The following is an 18,282-nucleotide window of genomic DNA, read 5'->3' as shown; positions in this document are numbered from 1 at the left end:
TTACACGTGATAGGATCGTGAATATCCTATCACTGATATGGCGAGCTGTGTGAAGGACTGCACACGGGAGTTGGTAGGGTACCTGAGGGGGATCCAGGTGAAGGATGCGGCGCCCAGCTAAGTACAGGTTTGCTACTGACGGAGATCGAGTTCAGCTTTTGCATCGTGCTGTTGATGATGTTGGGGTTGCTTATCTGTTGCCGTTGGGATTGCTAAGAACAAGCAATCAACAGGACTGCTTTCTTGGAGAAGGGAATTCAACCTGGAGATCGTGACAACAGCTGCTTGCAGTCGGGAAAGAAAGAGAACTTTGGGTTCCGTTGGTTTCCTCGACATTTAACATTTTATCATTGACAAAATCAATAATCTTATTTTCATCGATAAAATTAAGAGTAAATAAAATCAAATATTTTTTTATATTTATAAAAATATTAATATAAATTTTTTAAATCTAAAAATCGAGATACTAAAAAATCTAACTACCGAAAGTAATATAAGATTGTCCCAAAATCTCTACCTCAGAACTGCAACTGAAATGATACGAATAACCCTTTGGATCAAATGCAAAGAATTAGCTTAAAAATGTTTACAGATTCGAATATTAAGATCATCCATTCAAGATGTTCAACAACTCATCACTAGCTCCTGTTTGAGATTTCACACAATGTTCCTCAATTTTTTACTGATAATAAACAAAATGACCTACAAATTCTTGAATTGTTGCATGTCCACAATTCCTCCTGATCTTAGGGCACACAAACCCATACCGAGGGAAGACTCCCAAGAGAATCTCAGAAAGCTCACAAACAAAACAAGTAGCTAACAGCAGAACAAAAAACTATGCTGGTTATATACATAATCATTAAAGCAGTTGCTGAAACGAGCGCCGAAAAATAAGTCTCCTTCATGGTCCAAAGGGTGACAAACACTGTTTCGATGTAAGAAACTTCATTACCTACATTCTCTGTACATGCATCCTCCAAGCTCATCTCACCTCGAAGAATGTTCTTCACTGGTTCAGAAACCACACCTTCAATTCTACTACAACATCCCTCTCATCTGAAGCTTATTTTCATCTTGAGAGAGAGAGAGTGTGTGTGTGTGTGTGTGAGAGAGAGATATCAAAATGATATTGGCACATAGGTTGACATAAGTACTTGCACTGGCAACTTGAGCAGCTCTGATTGGAAGTCATTTAAGTGCATCCTCATTCTGCTAGTAGTGCAGTTTTCAGTTCATATGTTTGGGCTCATGCCTCTTTAAGCTATCAACGGCTACCCTTCAACCTTTTTGGGGATGGGGATGAAAATAGCTTCCGCACTGAAACAATGGGATCATCCATCTGCAATATGTAAAATAAGTATGAGTATGCATTTGTCTTCAGCTTCTATACCCAGAAAACAATATGCAAAGCATTGATTAATTAACACTCAAAAAAAAAAATGTATTACGTCATCAAGCAGGGTTGATGAGGTCTCTAAACTTGCAAGAGAAGAATCCTTCTTGTGATGAACCACAGCAGAGAGAGTCAGTTTCCACCCAGGCACAGCTTCACCATCATCCGGAGCAACCCAGGGGCAGTAGGGCCTGTGTCGCCTGATTGGATCAAACTGGCTGGTTCTATTATACAGCATTCGTGTCGATTCCTTCTCTAAATCACACAAAAAAACACCATTTAAATTCATGCTTAAGAAGCATCACAAATACAAAATCAGCACCAACACAAATTGTCATAGGAGGAAGAAATGATTAAATAACTTGAAACAATTTAAATAAAAATAATATTAATAATATGAAAAAAGATTCTCACCAAGTGTGTCATTTGCATCTCCATTTTTGAAACATAATCCTTTGCTAGTTAGATTGTCTATATTCATCTTAACATCACAATCCTTTTCACCTTTTTCTGCATTTACACAATTAATAGATAAAACTGCATCAATATCTGAAGCAGAGGTAGTAGAGTCACCATGGTTGTTTGATATTCCACCATGATGTATTGTCTCGTTGCTGGATTTACTGCAGATGTCTGCTTTTTCAGTGGCAGATTTAGTTTCTGTGTCATCAAGATTCTTAATGGTGAGGAGAGCATTTGTAGTTGTAGTTTCCCCTCCACCCTCTGCTATCTCATGGGATACCTCTCCTCTCTCAGCATCCTTTTTATCTCCATGGGTAACCTCTAATGTATTTTGAGTGTCAACTTCTTGGTTTTGAAGATTACTGTCCTGACGCAGCAAGTTAGCTTCATGCTCAATGATGTCCTTCCCACCCATGGAGGCACTGCCACCACCAGTAATGCTTGCACCATGAATATCTTTGTCCAGTTGGGATAGAGCATTAGCATCACCATCTCTAAACAAACTTTCATTTTCACTTCTTTTGCGCTTCAACAATCCTCGACTATGTGATCTAACAAGAGCCCCACCTGTATCATTTTGAAGCCAAGATGGATCACTTTCTACTTGTAAACACTCATTATTTACTTGGTTCTCGCATGAATATTCAAGTGATACACAGTTTCTGTGTGAACTGAGTTCAGTTCTTAAATGTCGGCTAACAATGGGAAAAGAAACTCGTGGTTGGAAATTTTGTCTTCTTGGAGGAGGACCACCAGCAATTGACAAATTCGAACCTAGTGATTTTTCTTTCATTGCTGAACCACCATGGCAAGTATCAGTATCTCCTTTACTAGAATCATAAGTCCCCAAGTCCAAATTAACAGCTCCAGAAGCTTCCGTTTTACAAACTAGAACTCTGGAAGTGGTTGCTTCATTTTGATTACTGGAATCTGAAACTATGGTGTAAAGTTCTAAAGGGCGTCGAACAGTTGCAAAAGCCCATAATGCCACACAAGCACCACAAAATCTGCAGTCTAAGACAACAGATGCAGGATCATAGTCATCATTAGTAACACCAGTACTTCTCGACTCAATATCACCAATTCCACTCGAGTAAATGGTTAGACCATCTTTCTGTTCATGGAGTATCGGTGGTGATGATTTTGAAGGAGGAGAATTTTCTCCCAACAGATCTGATCGGTCTTCACAGTCAACAACATATGGAAGTAGCCTAGGTTCCCACCCACACAGGCAAATAATTTTCCAAACCTGCAATTTTATGTGAACACATCTAAATCTCAGCATTTGAAGACCCAGAAATTTCATGTATTTGTCTAAAGCCTAACAAGCCAGTGATAAAGGATTCAGAAAGCAAAATGAAACACAGAAGAAACCAGAAAGCAATAGAAAACCTTAATACCTCTAACTCTCTAAATGCAAAGAAAAACAATAAGCTTTGAACCAAGGAATTGAAAGCTTTATAACCCATGGGACTATTTTAAATGAACTTCGAAAAGTTGTCCCAAAACAAGGTTGTTAAATATAAGTTATCATGCCTATCACCGTTGGCAGAGTCACGAGGGCCTGGATGGGTACATGCCCCTGCTGACTTGGCAACAAAAAGTACATATATTCCTTTGGATTCAATGTGCTCACCCTAAACTGCCTAGTTAGGTATTGACCCATGACCTCAAGGTTGAGAGAAACATGAATTGCCACTTAAAGGGTGAAGCAATGCATGAGACTCTTGCCAATCTGGTGTATAGGTAGGATCAACGCATGCAGCCTTATTAATATTGATCTACTAGGTTTACTTGCAATCAGTCTTGTTAACTAGTTTTTACATGATTAATCTGAATAGGATCACAGAAGTAATGTACCTAACATAATGAACCAAAAAACTGTGACAGATGTGCATGAAATTTAGTTGCCTATGAATTAAAAGTATGTATAGGAGGCTATGCATCCATCATGAAACCACTGTTTTAGTATAATAGTTTAAAACAGGGACCTCAGCTCCAAATCATATTTTGCCTTTGCCATTTGTTTATCAAATCATATATTTTGTTTATATATATATATATATATATATATATATATATATATATAGTGCAAATGATAGGTGGTGAAGGCAAATTTCTAACCCACAATCTTGTAATGATCCAAGCAAGGTGCACAATTTCGGTCCGTACCGAGCCTTGCTCGGTATGGTACGTACCAACGGTATGTTAGGGCATACCGGTACGCCTAAAATAGCTGAAAACCCTTTGAAAATACTTGAAAGGCCCACATATCTTCCTAATCCGCGGAAAAGAAATATATTAAGATCTAGCTTCTACACAAGCAACATTCACTACAAGCAAGATCAAATAGATATCCCAACTCACAGAGCTTATAGTATTTGTACGGGGAGAGCAAAGAGGTCTGTAGCTTCGATAGCATCTGCACTGAGTACCTAAGCGTATTCTTCAAGTCATTGGAATCCTAGCACAGGATAGGAGATAGAGGTCAGACGAGAAGCAGAACAACGTTGGGCGAATAGTGAAGGTTAGGTTTAACAATTAGGGCGTCGTAATGGGATTGGGTTCCAACCAAGGCACGGTGCATGTAGAAGGCATTGTGCTGGATGCCGACGATGCCCTCCGCCAACCACTTCTCGTCATCGTCGCCATGCGACAGCATCTCCACACCCTATAGTCAATCGATGGGGCTCCTTCCGACGTTGCCCCAACAATCTCTCCTCAACCTCGGTCTTCTATCTCTACCTTGGATTTGATCCCCTTTTTCTTGCATTTAATATTCTCCGTCGTTGCAATTTGGGTCGAGAATTTGACGACGGGACTCTGCTTGCATCGGTGTTCCCTGCATTTGCAGGCTGGAAGACCAAGCTTTCGGCTTCCGCCGATACGGGGTCAAAACTTTGGTGCCGCCCAATAACAGGTGGTCCACGTGCCGAGAAGCTCTCGGATCAATACATACCGCTCGTACCGGGTGGTACACATCGAAATTAAAAACCTTGAATCTAAGAGTATTTATCGGCTAAGCTACCTAGCATATTTTTGTATACAAGTTAATCTTAGTCTTCTCCTATAATTTGATGCTTACAATCAAGGTAGGCAATACCGAATGATACCACCTGGTACGTACCGGTCCGACGACATACCGGTACGCAGATCGCCTGCTATCGGACGGAACAAAAAATAATAATAAAATAGCATTATATATATATATATATATATATATATATATATATACCGAGCGGCATACCGAACGGTATACCGCTCGGTATACAGTTTCGTACCGTACCGAGCGAACGTCGAAACTCTGATACGGTACAAAATTGCAGACCTTGCTTACAATTTGATTCTTCTTCTAATACTTTAGATTATTTCCTTGTGTATCAATCATCTTAATTATAGCTTCAAAAAATTTCATTTGTCTTATATATCTTCTTCATAATAAGTTTCCAATTACATTATATAAGTTCTAATAATATAAAAATCATGTATTTATCCCAATTATAGTTGTGTTTTGCCAAATTTTAATTTGTATTTATATACATGTTGAATTATTGATATTCTAATTTATGCTCTTTAACATCTATGTTATACATGTGTTTTGTTGCTCAAAGTCTGAACAATTTGAATCACATGGTTATCTAGAAAGTCTATCATGTAATAGGCCAACATAGCTGTTTCAAGTTAATAACCATTAAAAGTCTCAGTTTCTAGAAAAAATAAGTAATTTTTTCAATGCCAAATGACAACTCTAATGCTCTAATGAGTTAAGACTTGGTTTTTCTCATCAACATCATACAGTGACTTTCTAAATCTAAAATAATTGATGTACATAAGAGAAAACTACAAATTTGAATAGACCAGGTTGAAACTTTGCATCAGACACTAAAAAATTGATATCACACAAACTGATGAAAACCCAAAAACTGAGGAATTCCATTTGTTTCAGCCAGAGTAATAACATATCCAAGTCAATGACAATAGACTAAGCTCAAAGAGCAGATATCAACATAATTTTAGGCTTTCACAACAAATGTTTTTATACTTGAACACTTTGCTGGCAGAAGAATCAAGTAACAACTGTGGTAAGAAAAATAATAAATAAATAGTAGATAAGCCAATGAAATAAGACTACAAATAAGTACTTAAAAGTAAATCATGTCAGTTGAACAAAATCAAGATATTTATAGTTCAGGATTATATTCTCCATCCAACAACTACTTTTATTTCGAAAAATTGAAATTCTCTCTGCTATAATTTAAACGACTTGCACACATCCTGGGTCGAATATGTACTATCTAAAACTACCACCCCCTTTGCTTGCAAAATCTAAATAACACAAGTGATATCTTTGTTTTACAAGACAGATATATTTTATCTCACAAAATAACATCTAAAAAAGAAAAAGCTGACTTGAAACAAGATAAAACAAGCTCTTTCATATAATGCAAACAAGTAATTTTGTTTCATATAAAGGAAACAAAACTAGACAAACTTGAATAAAAAATGCAAAATAACAAAAAAGTGCAGTACACCACAGAATAAAATAATAACCTATAGCTGAACAATTTTACTCATAAGCATGCACCAACGAAAAACCTCACATAAACTGATAAAAGTCTAAACCCTTTGAATTACTGCATTTGTTTCAAAAGGCATGTAAACTCTCCCATGATGAAGTGATGAACAATCAACAAGGAATACACACACTATATCTATCTTGTTAGTAAAAATTAATGAATACACAAGTCTCACATAATGGATGCCAAAGGTATAAATCATGATTTCAAATTTACCAAAAAAAAAGCACTTGAGAAATCATAGCACCTTTTCGTCTTTCATACTTCAGTTTAAGGTTGATGGTTGGTGAAACAGTAAGATGGCTCCCTGGCCTTCCATCACTACTGGACATCAGGCCATCAAATCATGGAAAAAGCCTCCTAGATGTTGGTAAGGCTTCTGATGTTCGAACATTCCCAGCTTCTTGAGTGGAGTGAGCCTCATCCATTTGGCCACTAATATTTACTTTATAGAAAATCAAGATAGTGTTCAAAAAACCCAAGTACTATTAATCAGCCTAGCTAGCCTATGTTTTGCTAATATGATTCCAAAAAATGGTTTGTGATTAGCATATCCCAAGTCTATTTGATGTTAGGTCAGCTGAACAATCAGAATTGACCAATCCTACAGTGATTTATATATCCTTCCAATATGGACCAACTTTTTACAAAACCCCACTGATCCATGGAAGTGTTCAACTAATTAAGTTGATTCAATTTCTAGCCGATTTCTGTTCAATATTCAGAGTCCACCTATTTGGGTCAAGTTTTGATTGTCTATAGGGAGTGAGAGAGAAAAACCAATTGCACAATACAATTCAGCAAATTCAACCAATATGGACCACTGTTAGTCTTAAATCCAATTATGATCCTTTGAGAATTACAAAATTAATATTTATGGCAAAATACATTTCTATGAAACTAAGTAACCAAATATGGCTAATTTCACATTCATTTTAATATCTTTAACAATAAAATTTCCCTTCAAGCGTGCAAAATTTGTCTATTCCATCTTCTTAAACATTCCATCTAAAAAGGCAACACATCTTAATATTAGTACACCACTAGATGAGGTAGGTTCCAAACAAACTTTTGTTATTTGAGGTATAAATTGGTTTTCAAGCAAAATAATCCATATGTTCTCGTTAGAGATCTTATAGCAATGTCCAAAATCAAACTAATTTAAGATGTTATCATAGCAAGCATAAGATTTAGCTAAGCGAAGTTAGTAAAAGAAAATAAAAGCTTCAAAGTTCTAGAACTGCAACTATCAGACATGTAGCATATAAAAAGAACAATTGCAGAATAAGATGCTCTTAGTTTGAGCCGTAAAGGAAACTGTACAAGGAAGCAAACCTGGTAAAATAAATCAGCTGTAACAGTTCCATAGCCACCATCCATGTCCTTGCATATTGAACTATCAACAATCTTAATACCCTTGCTCAAGTTAATTGGGTAATCAGATGACTCTGAGAGGAAGTTTTCTAACTGAGGACTTTTCATTTTCATGTAATTAATGGCTGAGGATGAAATCACAGGGAGGGCAGAGAGCTTCAGGAGTGCAAGAGAACGTTCACGATAGCTCTCCAATAAAGCATGAGGAGGTGAAGGAGGAAACAGAGTTAATGCCTCATCACATGCATTGTCGATCCAGGGACACAAAAGCTTATGCCCATTATCAAGTTTCAAGCTGAACACAGCAGCAGCCTTCTCAACTAGATTAACAAGTAGTTGAAACACCATCAGAAAATTTGGGAGTGAAAAAGAACACTATAGAAATCAATATTTTGATGACTATATATAATATTTATACCTGCTAGACATGATATTTCAACAATAATGAGAGTTCCACAAGACATACCATACATGTCTAATAACCAAAATAAAGAACAACATGGACATAAACTGTAAATCTAGAATTGCGAGTCAAAAGATTCACCTCAGTGATCTTTTAATTCGTTAAGGGAAAGATTAAAGCATGAAGATTTTGAAACTGACTCAATTATTATTACAGTCCAGGATGCATAGTTTCAAATATCAGTTGAACTAGTACGTACCAGTCAATATTTTCTTATCTGACCAAAACCTTATTATACTATCGTGCTCCTCAGTATTCATATTTTTTCATTAAAAAAATTTTTCTTCAATAATATCAAGCAGTAAAGTTGAGGACACCATCATATATACTGATATCACACTGGTCAACCAAGGACCAACATTAGTACTGAGCCGAGATTTAAAAACCATGCCAAGATGCATTACTGCAATTGTAAACCATGGAATGATAATAGAAAGCATACAAACCTTGTTGCAATGGCCATGAAGAAGGAGTTGCAAAGAGGAGTCGTGCTCCACATGCCTCACATGCTATGACATCCATTTCCACATTTATCCAACCTCTCCTTGCACAATTTACAGGACTAATTGCCTGGAGAAGAGAAAAAGTTTCAATAAAGATTCAACTAATAAAGGTACTAAAAGAGAATGTAGATAACAAATTACATGTAAATAAAAGATGAGAGATATCTTGTGAAAGCTGCTAAACCTACAAGCTTCCAGACTTTTCAAATCAAAGAAATGTGCACAAGTCCAATATGATTTAGCCACCATGTATATCTGGTTGCTTCAAAATTAAAACTGAATTTTGAAAGCACAGGCAATACATGAAAGAAACTGCTTCTAACAACTATAATGCACACCTCCTTTTTCTTTTGGTAAGTAATTTATTTTTATTTCATTTTCTTAATGCTATTAGAATCAATAAAAAGAGATATAGAATATATGTCTCATTGCTTGTATTAAATGTAACGACCCATTAACAATTCCACCAAAACTCCAGTAGTACAACTTCGAAGATACTACAGTATATACCAAGGATTTTAATTTCAAATAATACCGTCCGTACCAGACGGTACATATAAGTCCGTCAATATACCTTTCTTTCCTACAAATTTTAAGTCCATCAATTCAAAAAATTGAGAGAAGTTCTTATTTGATTTTCATAGACTGTTAAGACTGAAGAATAGTGGTTTTCATAATTCAGGCCTAATCAGAGCTTGTTAAGGATGATTAGTGTCTTTCTCATCTGTGTAACCTAGAATTTCTATTCCTTTATGCCTTATATCTACTCTATTCTCATTTAAATATAATAAAAAACCATTAAACTAGGATTGAGAACACTAAAAATTATTTGTTTTAATTTTCGATCATTTTCAATCTTTTCAAAAATTGATATGTACCAACGTACCAACATAGTGTACCGACATACATATGTCAAGACCGATTGGTTTGTACCAATTTGCACAATGATCGATAGCACCAGTTGACACGATATAACAGCCCATGCCTAACACATTAACTTGATGAGACTAAATCACTAAACCAAAATACTTAAACCCAAGTGTTATGATAATGGACCCACTCCAATCGCATAAATCAACTCGAATTTCCTCTCACTTCTAATGTGGGACTAAACTAGGGTGTCATGTTAGTAAAATTCCCAAAAAGATTTCCACATCTAACCCTTGTTTCTACAGTGCCAGACATCTGTTCATATACATCCACTTTTTGACATCATATTATTTAGTTGAGGCATTTAAGCCCCTGATTTTCCAACAGCCCAAGGTCATTACTTGTTTGAAATTCAGACTCAATTAAGAATCATCAATAGTGTCAGAATCAAAATGCACAATCCATCCAAATAAAAGAAGTCAAATGAGAATTTTTCAATAAAAAAGGAAGATGCCAATTCTATTTCTTAAATGTCAAACCTAAAACTTTAGATTCCTAAACAGGAAAATCATTGTTCCTTGTCCATTGTCTTTTTTTATTTTTCAACTCAAATTATAGACATCTTTTTTCTTACAATAATTCCATAACTACACGAAATGATTTCCTAGTTTTTAAAGAAGAAAAATCCACTTCCTAGCCATATAAAATAATTTTTTTCCTTATACAAGGAATCATCAAGAAACTAAAATAGCATATCTGTCTCTAAAATTCGAAATTTAATATGCAGAAATCCAAAAGTAGCGAAGAGAAAATTAAGCCCCAAACTTCCACTTATCCATTACTTATGTAATTGTAAATGTGCTCAAATAAAACATCATTAGCAGCAAATATGACCAGTGTAATGTATAAAACTAAAAAGAAATAGTTTTCATCGGGAAGAGAAGAAAAAAAACAGAAAATCCAAACCTTGGGCTTTCCGAACCAAGTCATGGCCTTGAATGTAGCCAATCTCCTCATGAGATCCCCTCGATCCCACGGCCGGCATGGCGGAGCCGGCCCGAGGAGCCCCATCGACGCTGCCGCCACGGCCGGAACCCTCATTCCCTTCTGGAAGCTCCCTGTCCAACCCGATTCCGCTCTCTTCCCACTGGCTCCCACCGCCGCCACACCACAAGCAAAACCCCGATCAGGATCAGCTCACTAGTATTTCAATAAACATAAGGAAAAAAAATTCTGGGATATTTTCTAGGGTTTCGGGTGGAAGAGACCTGGGGAGAGAGGGTTTGGGTTTGGGCGCACGGTAGAGCTTGTCCATGACATTTTGAAGCCGCTTCTCGGGATCGCCCGCCGTCATCGATGCTCGCTCGGAAGAGACCAGAAAGAGACCGACCGAAGGATCCCCTCTTTGACGCTCTTCTATCTTCTTCCTCTTCCTTCCAGGCGACGCCGTGGGCACAGAGGTCGCCAGGGTTCGGGTCCGATAGCGGATATAAATATGATGATGTGGCTCGGATCGACTCATCCGTAAACCCGACCTGATTCCGACTCTAAACATGATTAGAGCGTATAACAAACTCATTTGTGAGGGATGTGAAAATTAAAACTTAGGACAATATATATGTATATATATATTTATTTATATGTATATATATATATATATATTTATTTATATATATATATATGTAAATGTCGGATTTGTGCTTGAATTCGTATCTAAATCATTGGATTGAACTTGACCAACTGGATCCACATCTAAATCATCAATGAAATGTTAATTAACAGTAGGAGTGTTGAATTCAACCCAACCGAATCATTAAGGAATGAATCGAACCAAATCTAATTGTTGGTTCGATTAAAGCTATGTGACACCAATGGAAAGCTGACTCAATGATATGTTTCTTGTATTCGTTGAGTTTGACACATGACTCCATAATCCTCCTATGATCGAGTGATGTATGCAACCATTTCGAACATTAACCATGACATTAGATTCAATAATCACATATACACTATGAAAAAAAGCCCCAAGATATTTATTGATCATTGAACTTTATTTAATATAAGTTACATTTTTTATTTTCGGTACTTGACTAAATCATTTGAATTCAAATTAACTTAAGAATCATACAAGTCTTGTTAGGTATGCCATGGTATGGTTTTTGTAAGATCTCGACTTACCTTTATTCTTCACTCGGCACCATCGTCACACTCGTAAAAGGACATTAATTGATTTTAAATCTACACCTAAAATTTAAGTTATTTAATAATAAGTTATTTATAGGATCTTGATTTGAATCCTCCAACTTCTAAACACCTCGATTGTATTGTAACAAGAGGTAAGTTAGTCATTCCTGTTAGTTTATTTATTTTATTATTTGGAAACGATGGTGGTAGTTTGCCTCTATGACTCCTTTTTTATGATAATATTTTTGGATTATTAAAGAAATTCTATGTATATGAGTTATATCTTTTGTCATGGTCGGGCATAAAGGTCTATTAATTTTATTTGGTCTAAATCATTGATTAAAATATTTAAACTGAAGTTAATAATAATATATTCATCAAACTCTTATAAGTTAATCTTAATCTTGTCCACTTTCGATATGAATTAATCAATGGTATTACAATCACCCCTACTGTGGGTAGTCCTTTTCTATTTGAGCTCCCTCACAATGCAATGTCATGATAGGCTAACTGGTCTATCAATTTTATTTGGTCCAAACTGTTGATTTAAACTGAAATTAATAATAATATATTTATTAAATTCTTATAAATTAATTTTAATCTTATCCATTTTAAATACTTCAAATGTGCAGAATAGTTTTACTTTGGTGCATTTTCTATTGCTTTTTGGATACGGTGATGGCTTTAGGAAAGGACCCTTCGTCCAGTGTCACAATGATGATGCATCATTTTGTTCATCTGCGTAGCAGAGGATGATGGAGCTGACTTGGCTCTTGTCTTTCGACTAAGCATCAGATCTACGCGTGTAACAAGTTCAAGCTTAAAGAGTTTGAGTGATATGACTAAATTCAGTGGGCAATCACTCATGTAATCAATCCTTGTAGCAACACGATGATGAGAAGGGCATCTCCAAGAACGAACGCATTTGCATCTAATCTCTTTGAATTTGATTCATTTTCTTTTTGTCTTGTTGCTGTGGAGTTTGTTTCTAAGAAAGCAAGATTAGAATGAAGAATCAAATCAGTATCACATGAAATTAAGAATTATTTTTGACACTAACAAAGAAAAACATGGCGATGAGATTGTGAGTATGAAACTACTGAATGTGCAGTAGGTGAAGGGATTGGCGAGAGAATGCCAATTCATTATTATGCTCCACTAGGTAGAGAGACGTCTGATTCATCGATGGTACAATAAATGGTATGAGGTGGGCCGATTAATGACTCCTATTTGTAAATGCTCACAAAATAGGTATTTGACGACATTGTTTTGTATGAATTTTATTTCAGCAGATATCACGTTGTTCATGCATGCTCATGTTAACGTCTCCATCGTTCTTACACCATTCTGACACACTGCTGCCGTGGATGCAACAAACAAGTCAAGTCACTGCAGTACAAGATCTCGCTTGGCCATTAATGGCGAAAGCTCCTTCCTAAGGAAGATGATTCCTAAGGTTGTCGTGATAATAATGACGATGATAGGAGTTTCATGATGCCAAGATTGAAAAGGGTTCCCATCACAAGCCTCTTTATTCTTTAGCTTTGAACCACAGCAGCCGACGAGGTGAGCCTCATGGACTTCCTCCCCCCACACCCCCCGAGGCTCGGCGATCGATGCGGCAATCGGACCAAAATTTCCCTGTCCCAGCTGTCACCAACACTGTCTGCAATCTCTCTCTCTCTCTCCTCGGGATGACAAACCTGAACGAGAGCTCAAATTCCCAAAGCAACAGAGATCGTGTCCCCTTGCCTTTAGCTTTTCCGCTTTCCTTGACCGGGTCTAGGGCCTCCCTCCTAAGGATTTAAGCAACGAGGACTCTGGTCCCAGATGCAGTGTTTCTTTGGTGCTTGCTGTCTTCTCTTCCCTTGGGAAATGGGCTTGCGGTGCACACAAGTTGCATCGTTCTACTTGTGTGGCAGAACTACATTCCATTGCTTCGGATCCAGAGAGCTTGGAGTAGTCCCTGTATCCGGAGGTCTTTCCATTCTTAATCATCAAGGTTTCATTCCCTTTAATTTGCATCACAATCTTTCCATTGTCCTTATAGATCTTATTTCTTAATCTTCTGTCAGTTGTGCGTCTAAATATGGCTGTTCCTGGATCTGCTCCGGCACCAGAATCAAATTTAGTAGTAGTTCTTGGTTTTCTCTCCCCACCAAGAGCCAATTGAGACCTTCTTAAGCCTGAAAGCTGAATTATTTAAAGGCAAAGTCTGGGAGCAAGCCAGAAAGTAAAGGATCGAAGATGGAGAGGATCTCTCGAGACAAATTAAAGTGAAAAGCCACCTTGTAAGATCTCTCTTCTGGGATTTACCAAAAGCTAAACATTGTTCCTTGAGATCACTCAAAGCTTCCTGTTGCCAGATTCATCAATTATGAGAGAACCACAGACTCATTTAGATAGTTCCAATTCCCAAGCAACAACACTAATGTTTCCCGATCGATCCTCCTAAGGGTATTAATATTATACTGAGAGTAGTCACGCGATGGCCAAGCATGCTTTAATCTAAAGAAAAAGATAAGAGCAAAGCAGAATGTTTTCCTGACTCGTCCTGTAGGAGAGCTATGGACCCTAAACAATATGCACGCACATCACTTCAAGTTCCATCACGGCATCATCCACCGGGAAGAGTGGTACCTCCTCTCGGTCACCCACTGTCACTTCCACACCCGTTATGTGAGGCTGGGCTACTAGAAAAGACAACTCGCAGGCACCTCCCGGTTTTAGCGTGTTCCACTGCGTCATCGTTCCATACTCGGCCATTGCAAGCGATGCTCGAGTTATAACAACAGGCACGATCACTACAGCGATATGAAGACATCATAGTCACAGGGGTTAATGGAATTACATTGTGAATGACCATAATAATAATAATAATGAAGAGTTTCTATTACGTCGATCCTCTTCTCCAAGAACGTGAAATTACAAAGCCTATACATGCATACGATAAAAATACGTAACCGATATGCTCTGAAGCATTGCCAGCAGAAGAAGAGAAGGAAAATAAGCAGACCAGGATGAGAGCAACCACAAAGGACTTAATTATTACTAGTAGGAGACGAAGGTGAGAAGGAGATCGAGGAAGACAATGAATGAAGTGACAAGAAGATCCTCCCGAGAAAGAAATAGCTTGTTTAGACTCTGAGCAGGTATATGCTGAGCTCGGGGCCGGCGCTGTTATCGGGATTCATCATGTAGAAGGCCTCGGAGTCCTTGGAACCTACCACCCGCTCGAACCTTGCCCTCATGTACATCATCTCCCCGTAGGCTCCGCCGTCGCCAGGGAGCACGCCGGCGCCCGTCGACACCGGCTCAACCGCCCGCAAGACCCTCCATTCCGCCGGGCCGCACTCTCGGCGCACCGCGTAGCCGCACTTCTTGCCGTTGAAGTACGCACGCCACAGTGGCCCCTCCAGCAGCTTCTTTCCGCCGCCGGCCCGCCGCTCGCACTCCAGCGCGATCCGCACCAGCCCGGAGGCCATCTCCCTGACCAGCGTGCTCGTGGGCGTGGTGAGCTCGATCAGCACCGCCGGGCAAGCGCGCGGATCGACTTGGAATGCGAAGTAGACGTGGCCGCGGCGGTGCCCGAATAGCGTGCCCGTCACGCGGGGCCCGATGCCCACCGGTCGATGTCTGCCGGCGATTGCCGCTGCCAGCACCGACCGCAACCTAGAGACTGCCGCCGCTGCCGCGGACGGTGACGGCCCCTTCTTCCTCGCGGGAGGCGGAGCTACCTCTACCTTCATCGGCGCATTATCATCGCAAGACGAGGCGATGGTGGAGAAAGTAAACGTCTCCTCCTCCGCCTTCCCTCCTTCTTGCCTTTTGTCGTCACCACCCTTGCCAGCTATCCACTGGAAGTGCCTCTTAGAGAAGGAGAAGGACTCGCTGGGGCTTCTGGCCATGATGGTCCGCATCTGTGGGAGAGGGAAGCAGAGTGCGAGAGAGGGCGAACGGGTGAAGACAAAAGGGACTGGAGTAACAGGAAGACCACCGATGGAAATTATCGAAGAGAGTAGAGATTCACTTCTTGTTGTTGTGGCTGCTTTCGAGCGATGGGCGCATTTATTCCATGTTTATAGTCCTTGTGTCAGCCGCTGCCTCCATATTTTTAATACCTGAGCGATGACTGGAGCACACTGGGAATGGCCGAGGATAAAGCCCAGCAAACTGTTTTGTTCCGGAGAAAAACAGAGAAGGAAAATACAGAATACGATGAACAAAAATAGAGAGAGAGAGAGAGAGAGAGAGAGAGATGGACAAGGAAAAGAAAGGTGAGTGAAAGGGAGATGAGACCGTTGGTGCGGAAGCCTTGGGATGGGGGGAGAGGCGTGGTGTGGGGACAGGCGGACGAGAAGAACTTAACAGGAGAAGCTTTGACCGGGTGAAGGGTGCATGGGAAAGAGTTGAGGTTGCAGGGAAGGGAAGGACACAACAGGGACGTAGACCACCAGGGTCGGGGAGACAAAGCACCGCCGGTACCACTGACCCCCTTCCGTTTGTATGACACGGTAGTGGCAGTCTGATGTTAACGCATGAGGAACATATCTGATGTCCAATGCACATATCTTTTCACAGCTAAGATTTCGGATTGAAAGATTATTTTACACTAATATCTCGTAATCATACATCGTCAATCAATCATGATCTCTAACGATAAATCAATCTCGAGCCATCATCCTGCAAAGAGTAGAGCTATCCGCAATGATTTCGAACAATTCAAGAGATGGTTTCTAGCCTTTAAATTGTAGAGTATTACTCAACAATTCTTGGACTTCTAATTGATCTTTAAACTAAATTAAATAACATAACATTTTCATAAAACATGGAGCTATGTATTTGTAGAAAAGACTGACAGTCAAATTAAGGGCGTTGATGATTAGAAGATGGCATGACTTTTTATTGCTATTACCGATGAGGGTAATAATGGCGACATGATGCGCCACGACGTCAGCCACGTCTGGACGACACTCTGCCCGAGGAAGAGGATAATAATATCGACTCGACGTGCTCCGACGTCATCTGCTCTCAGACAACGACTTTATTGTTGCCTGACCCCGCACGCTTGGCCGAGACAGAGGAGGACGATGACCGAGGCTCGCCCATACCTTGCGGCAGTTCGGTTCTCCGCGCAACACCAACGACGACGTCGGACGCCATCAGAGGTACGATCGTGCTCCTACAGGCGGGCACATCAGGTAACACTAAACTTACCTATAAATACCCTCAGAGTTCTAAATGAATGGGGGCACCTCTTCATACAAAAATCCCTTCCGCATCCACTGACTTAATCGTCGGAGGGGTCGGGCCGAGCTTCCGACCTGACCTGTGTGCAGGTGAGAGAACGGGTCACCTCTTCCCGGTGCCGCGGCAAAAGCTTTCCTCCCGACACGACATCCCGACCGGACCGCCGTGATCGGCCACTGAGGGATCTCGAGGGACGCCACGTGAGATCCCCGTCATTCGGACCCCCGATCAAGTCGCGTTGGCCCGAGACCACGGCATAAAATTGTTTACACCAACCATTACCAAAACGTGTCTCACAGGGCAAGGTGATACATTTCCGGACCCAAAAAACAAAAATGGTGGAAGCAGCGGTGGAGCCGAGGAGGGTCAGACAGTGTCAGTGTCTGACCAAACAGTGACACAAGCATGATGAGAAAGTGAAAGGCAAGTGACGCTCGAGGCACCCGCGAAGCAGGTGGTAATTGTTCCCGAGTCGAACGATTACGGCACGGAAAAGCCATGCAGGCCTCATATTATCCGGTCAAAGGACGTCGTCGGCATTGCAAATGTTTACACTGAAATACTAATATATTATTGGCAAATCGGTGATATTTAGTGCACACAATACTAACTAAAATTCCCAGTTGGTCTGAGATTAGATGGCAACTAAATATACAGATCCTCCAACTTGCAAGAGCCTCAGCATCAGAAGAACTTATGCTGGGATGTTGGTCGATTTATGTATGATTGATTGATCGACGGTACAGTTTGTAGGACTAAGAGGCAACCCATTCTTCTCACTAGCTGATACTCGTGAATTTAATTCGCCTGCACCCGAAGTTGGAAACCATTATTATGCCAATCTATCGCACGCCTCTCTATTATCTCACTCATAATGGTACATAAAAAGGGACTCAAATCCAAAACGGTAAATGGCTTCACGTACACGTCTGTTGCTACATTGGCTACACGGATTGAGTTGATTACTTTTACCAATTGGGCACAGATCAATCTAACTCCATCTACAAGTACCCCATTACTTGTAATTATTCCTGTCCGACATGTTACAGTTATTCAAGCTAGTTGTGCTATTTAATTATGAATCTAATTGATAAAAAATTATGATAGAGATTAATATGAAAAATAATTTTAATTTTTTTATATATTTTAATCTTCGATCAATTTAGGACTTAGGATCAATCAATATATGATTTAATTATATGA

General features: G+C 39.5%; 2 protein-coding genes across 3 annotated transcripts; both read right to left on the bottom strand.

Moving 5' to 3' along the window:
• Positions 1–648: 648 nt before the first annotated feature.
• Positions 649–11,107, bottom strand: LOC103980413 (uncharacterized). Of its 2 annotated transcripts, none has more exons than XM_009396815.3 (7): positions 10,914–11,107; positions 10,612–10,792; positions 8,719–8,842; positions 7,771–8,129; positions 1,811–3,107; positions 1,452–1,651; positions 649–1,342 (listed from the first exon to the last, which is right to left on the bottom strand). In XM_009396815.3, the coding sequence occupies exons 1-7, from the start codon at positions 10,997–10,999 to the stop codon at positions 1,268–1,270; spliced, it is 2,322 nt and encodes a 773-aa protein (XP_009395090.2). In that variant the 5' UTR covers positions 11,000–11,107; the 3' UTR covers positions 649–1,267. The 2 variants fall into 2 exon arrangements, with proteins under 2 accessions (XP_009395090.2, XP_018681120.2); XM_018825575.2 differs by having other exon boundaries at positions 1,970–3,107.
• A 3,743-nt stretch (positions 11,108–14,850) lies between these two features.
• Positions 14,851–16,043, bottom strand: LOC135672265 (protein MIZU-KUSSEI 1-like). The gene has a single exon (XM_065180725.1). The coding sequence runs from the start codon at positions 15,747–15,749 to the stop codon at positions 14,967–14,969; it is 783 nt and encodes a 260-aa protein (XP_065036797.1). The 5' UTR covers positions 15,750–16,043; the 3' UTR covers positions 14,851–14,966.
• Between the last annotated feature and the right edge of the window lie 2,239 nt (positions 16,044–18,282).

Source organism: Musa acuminata, chromosome BXJ1-4, assembly GCF_036884655.1.
Source record: "Musa acuminata AAA Group cultivar baxijiao chromosome BXJ1-4, Cavendish_Baxijiao_AAA, whole genome shotgun sequence".
NCBI classification, from domain to species: Eukaryota; Viridiplantae; Streptophyta; class Magnoliopsida; order Zingiberales; family Musaceae; genus Musa; species Musa acuminata.
This window is presented reverse-complemented; position numbering and strand designations above follow the sequence as displayed.

Coding starts and splice junctions, on each gene's coding strand:
- LOC135672265 (XM_065180725.1), bottom strand. CDS start 15,749: ATGCGGACCATCATGGCCAGAAGCCCCAGCGAGTCCTTCTCCTTCTCT.
- LOC103980413 (XM_009396815.3), bottom strand. CDS start 10,999: ATGACGGCGGGCGATCCCGAGAAGCGGCTTCAAAATGTCATGGACAAG. Junction 10,793..10,913: donor CCCAAACCCTCTCTCCCCAG/GTCTCTTCCACC, acceptor GGTGGGAGCCAG/TGGGAAGAGAGCGGAATCGG. Junction 3,108..7,770: donor CAGCTGATTTATTTTACCAG/GTTTGCTTCCTT, acceptor ATAAAATTGCAG/GTTTGGAAAATTATTTGCCT.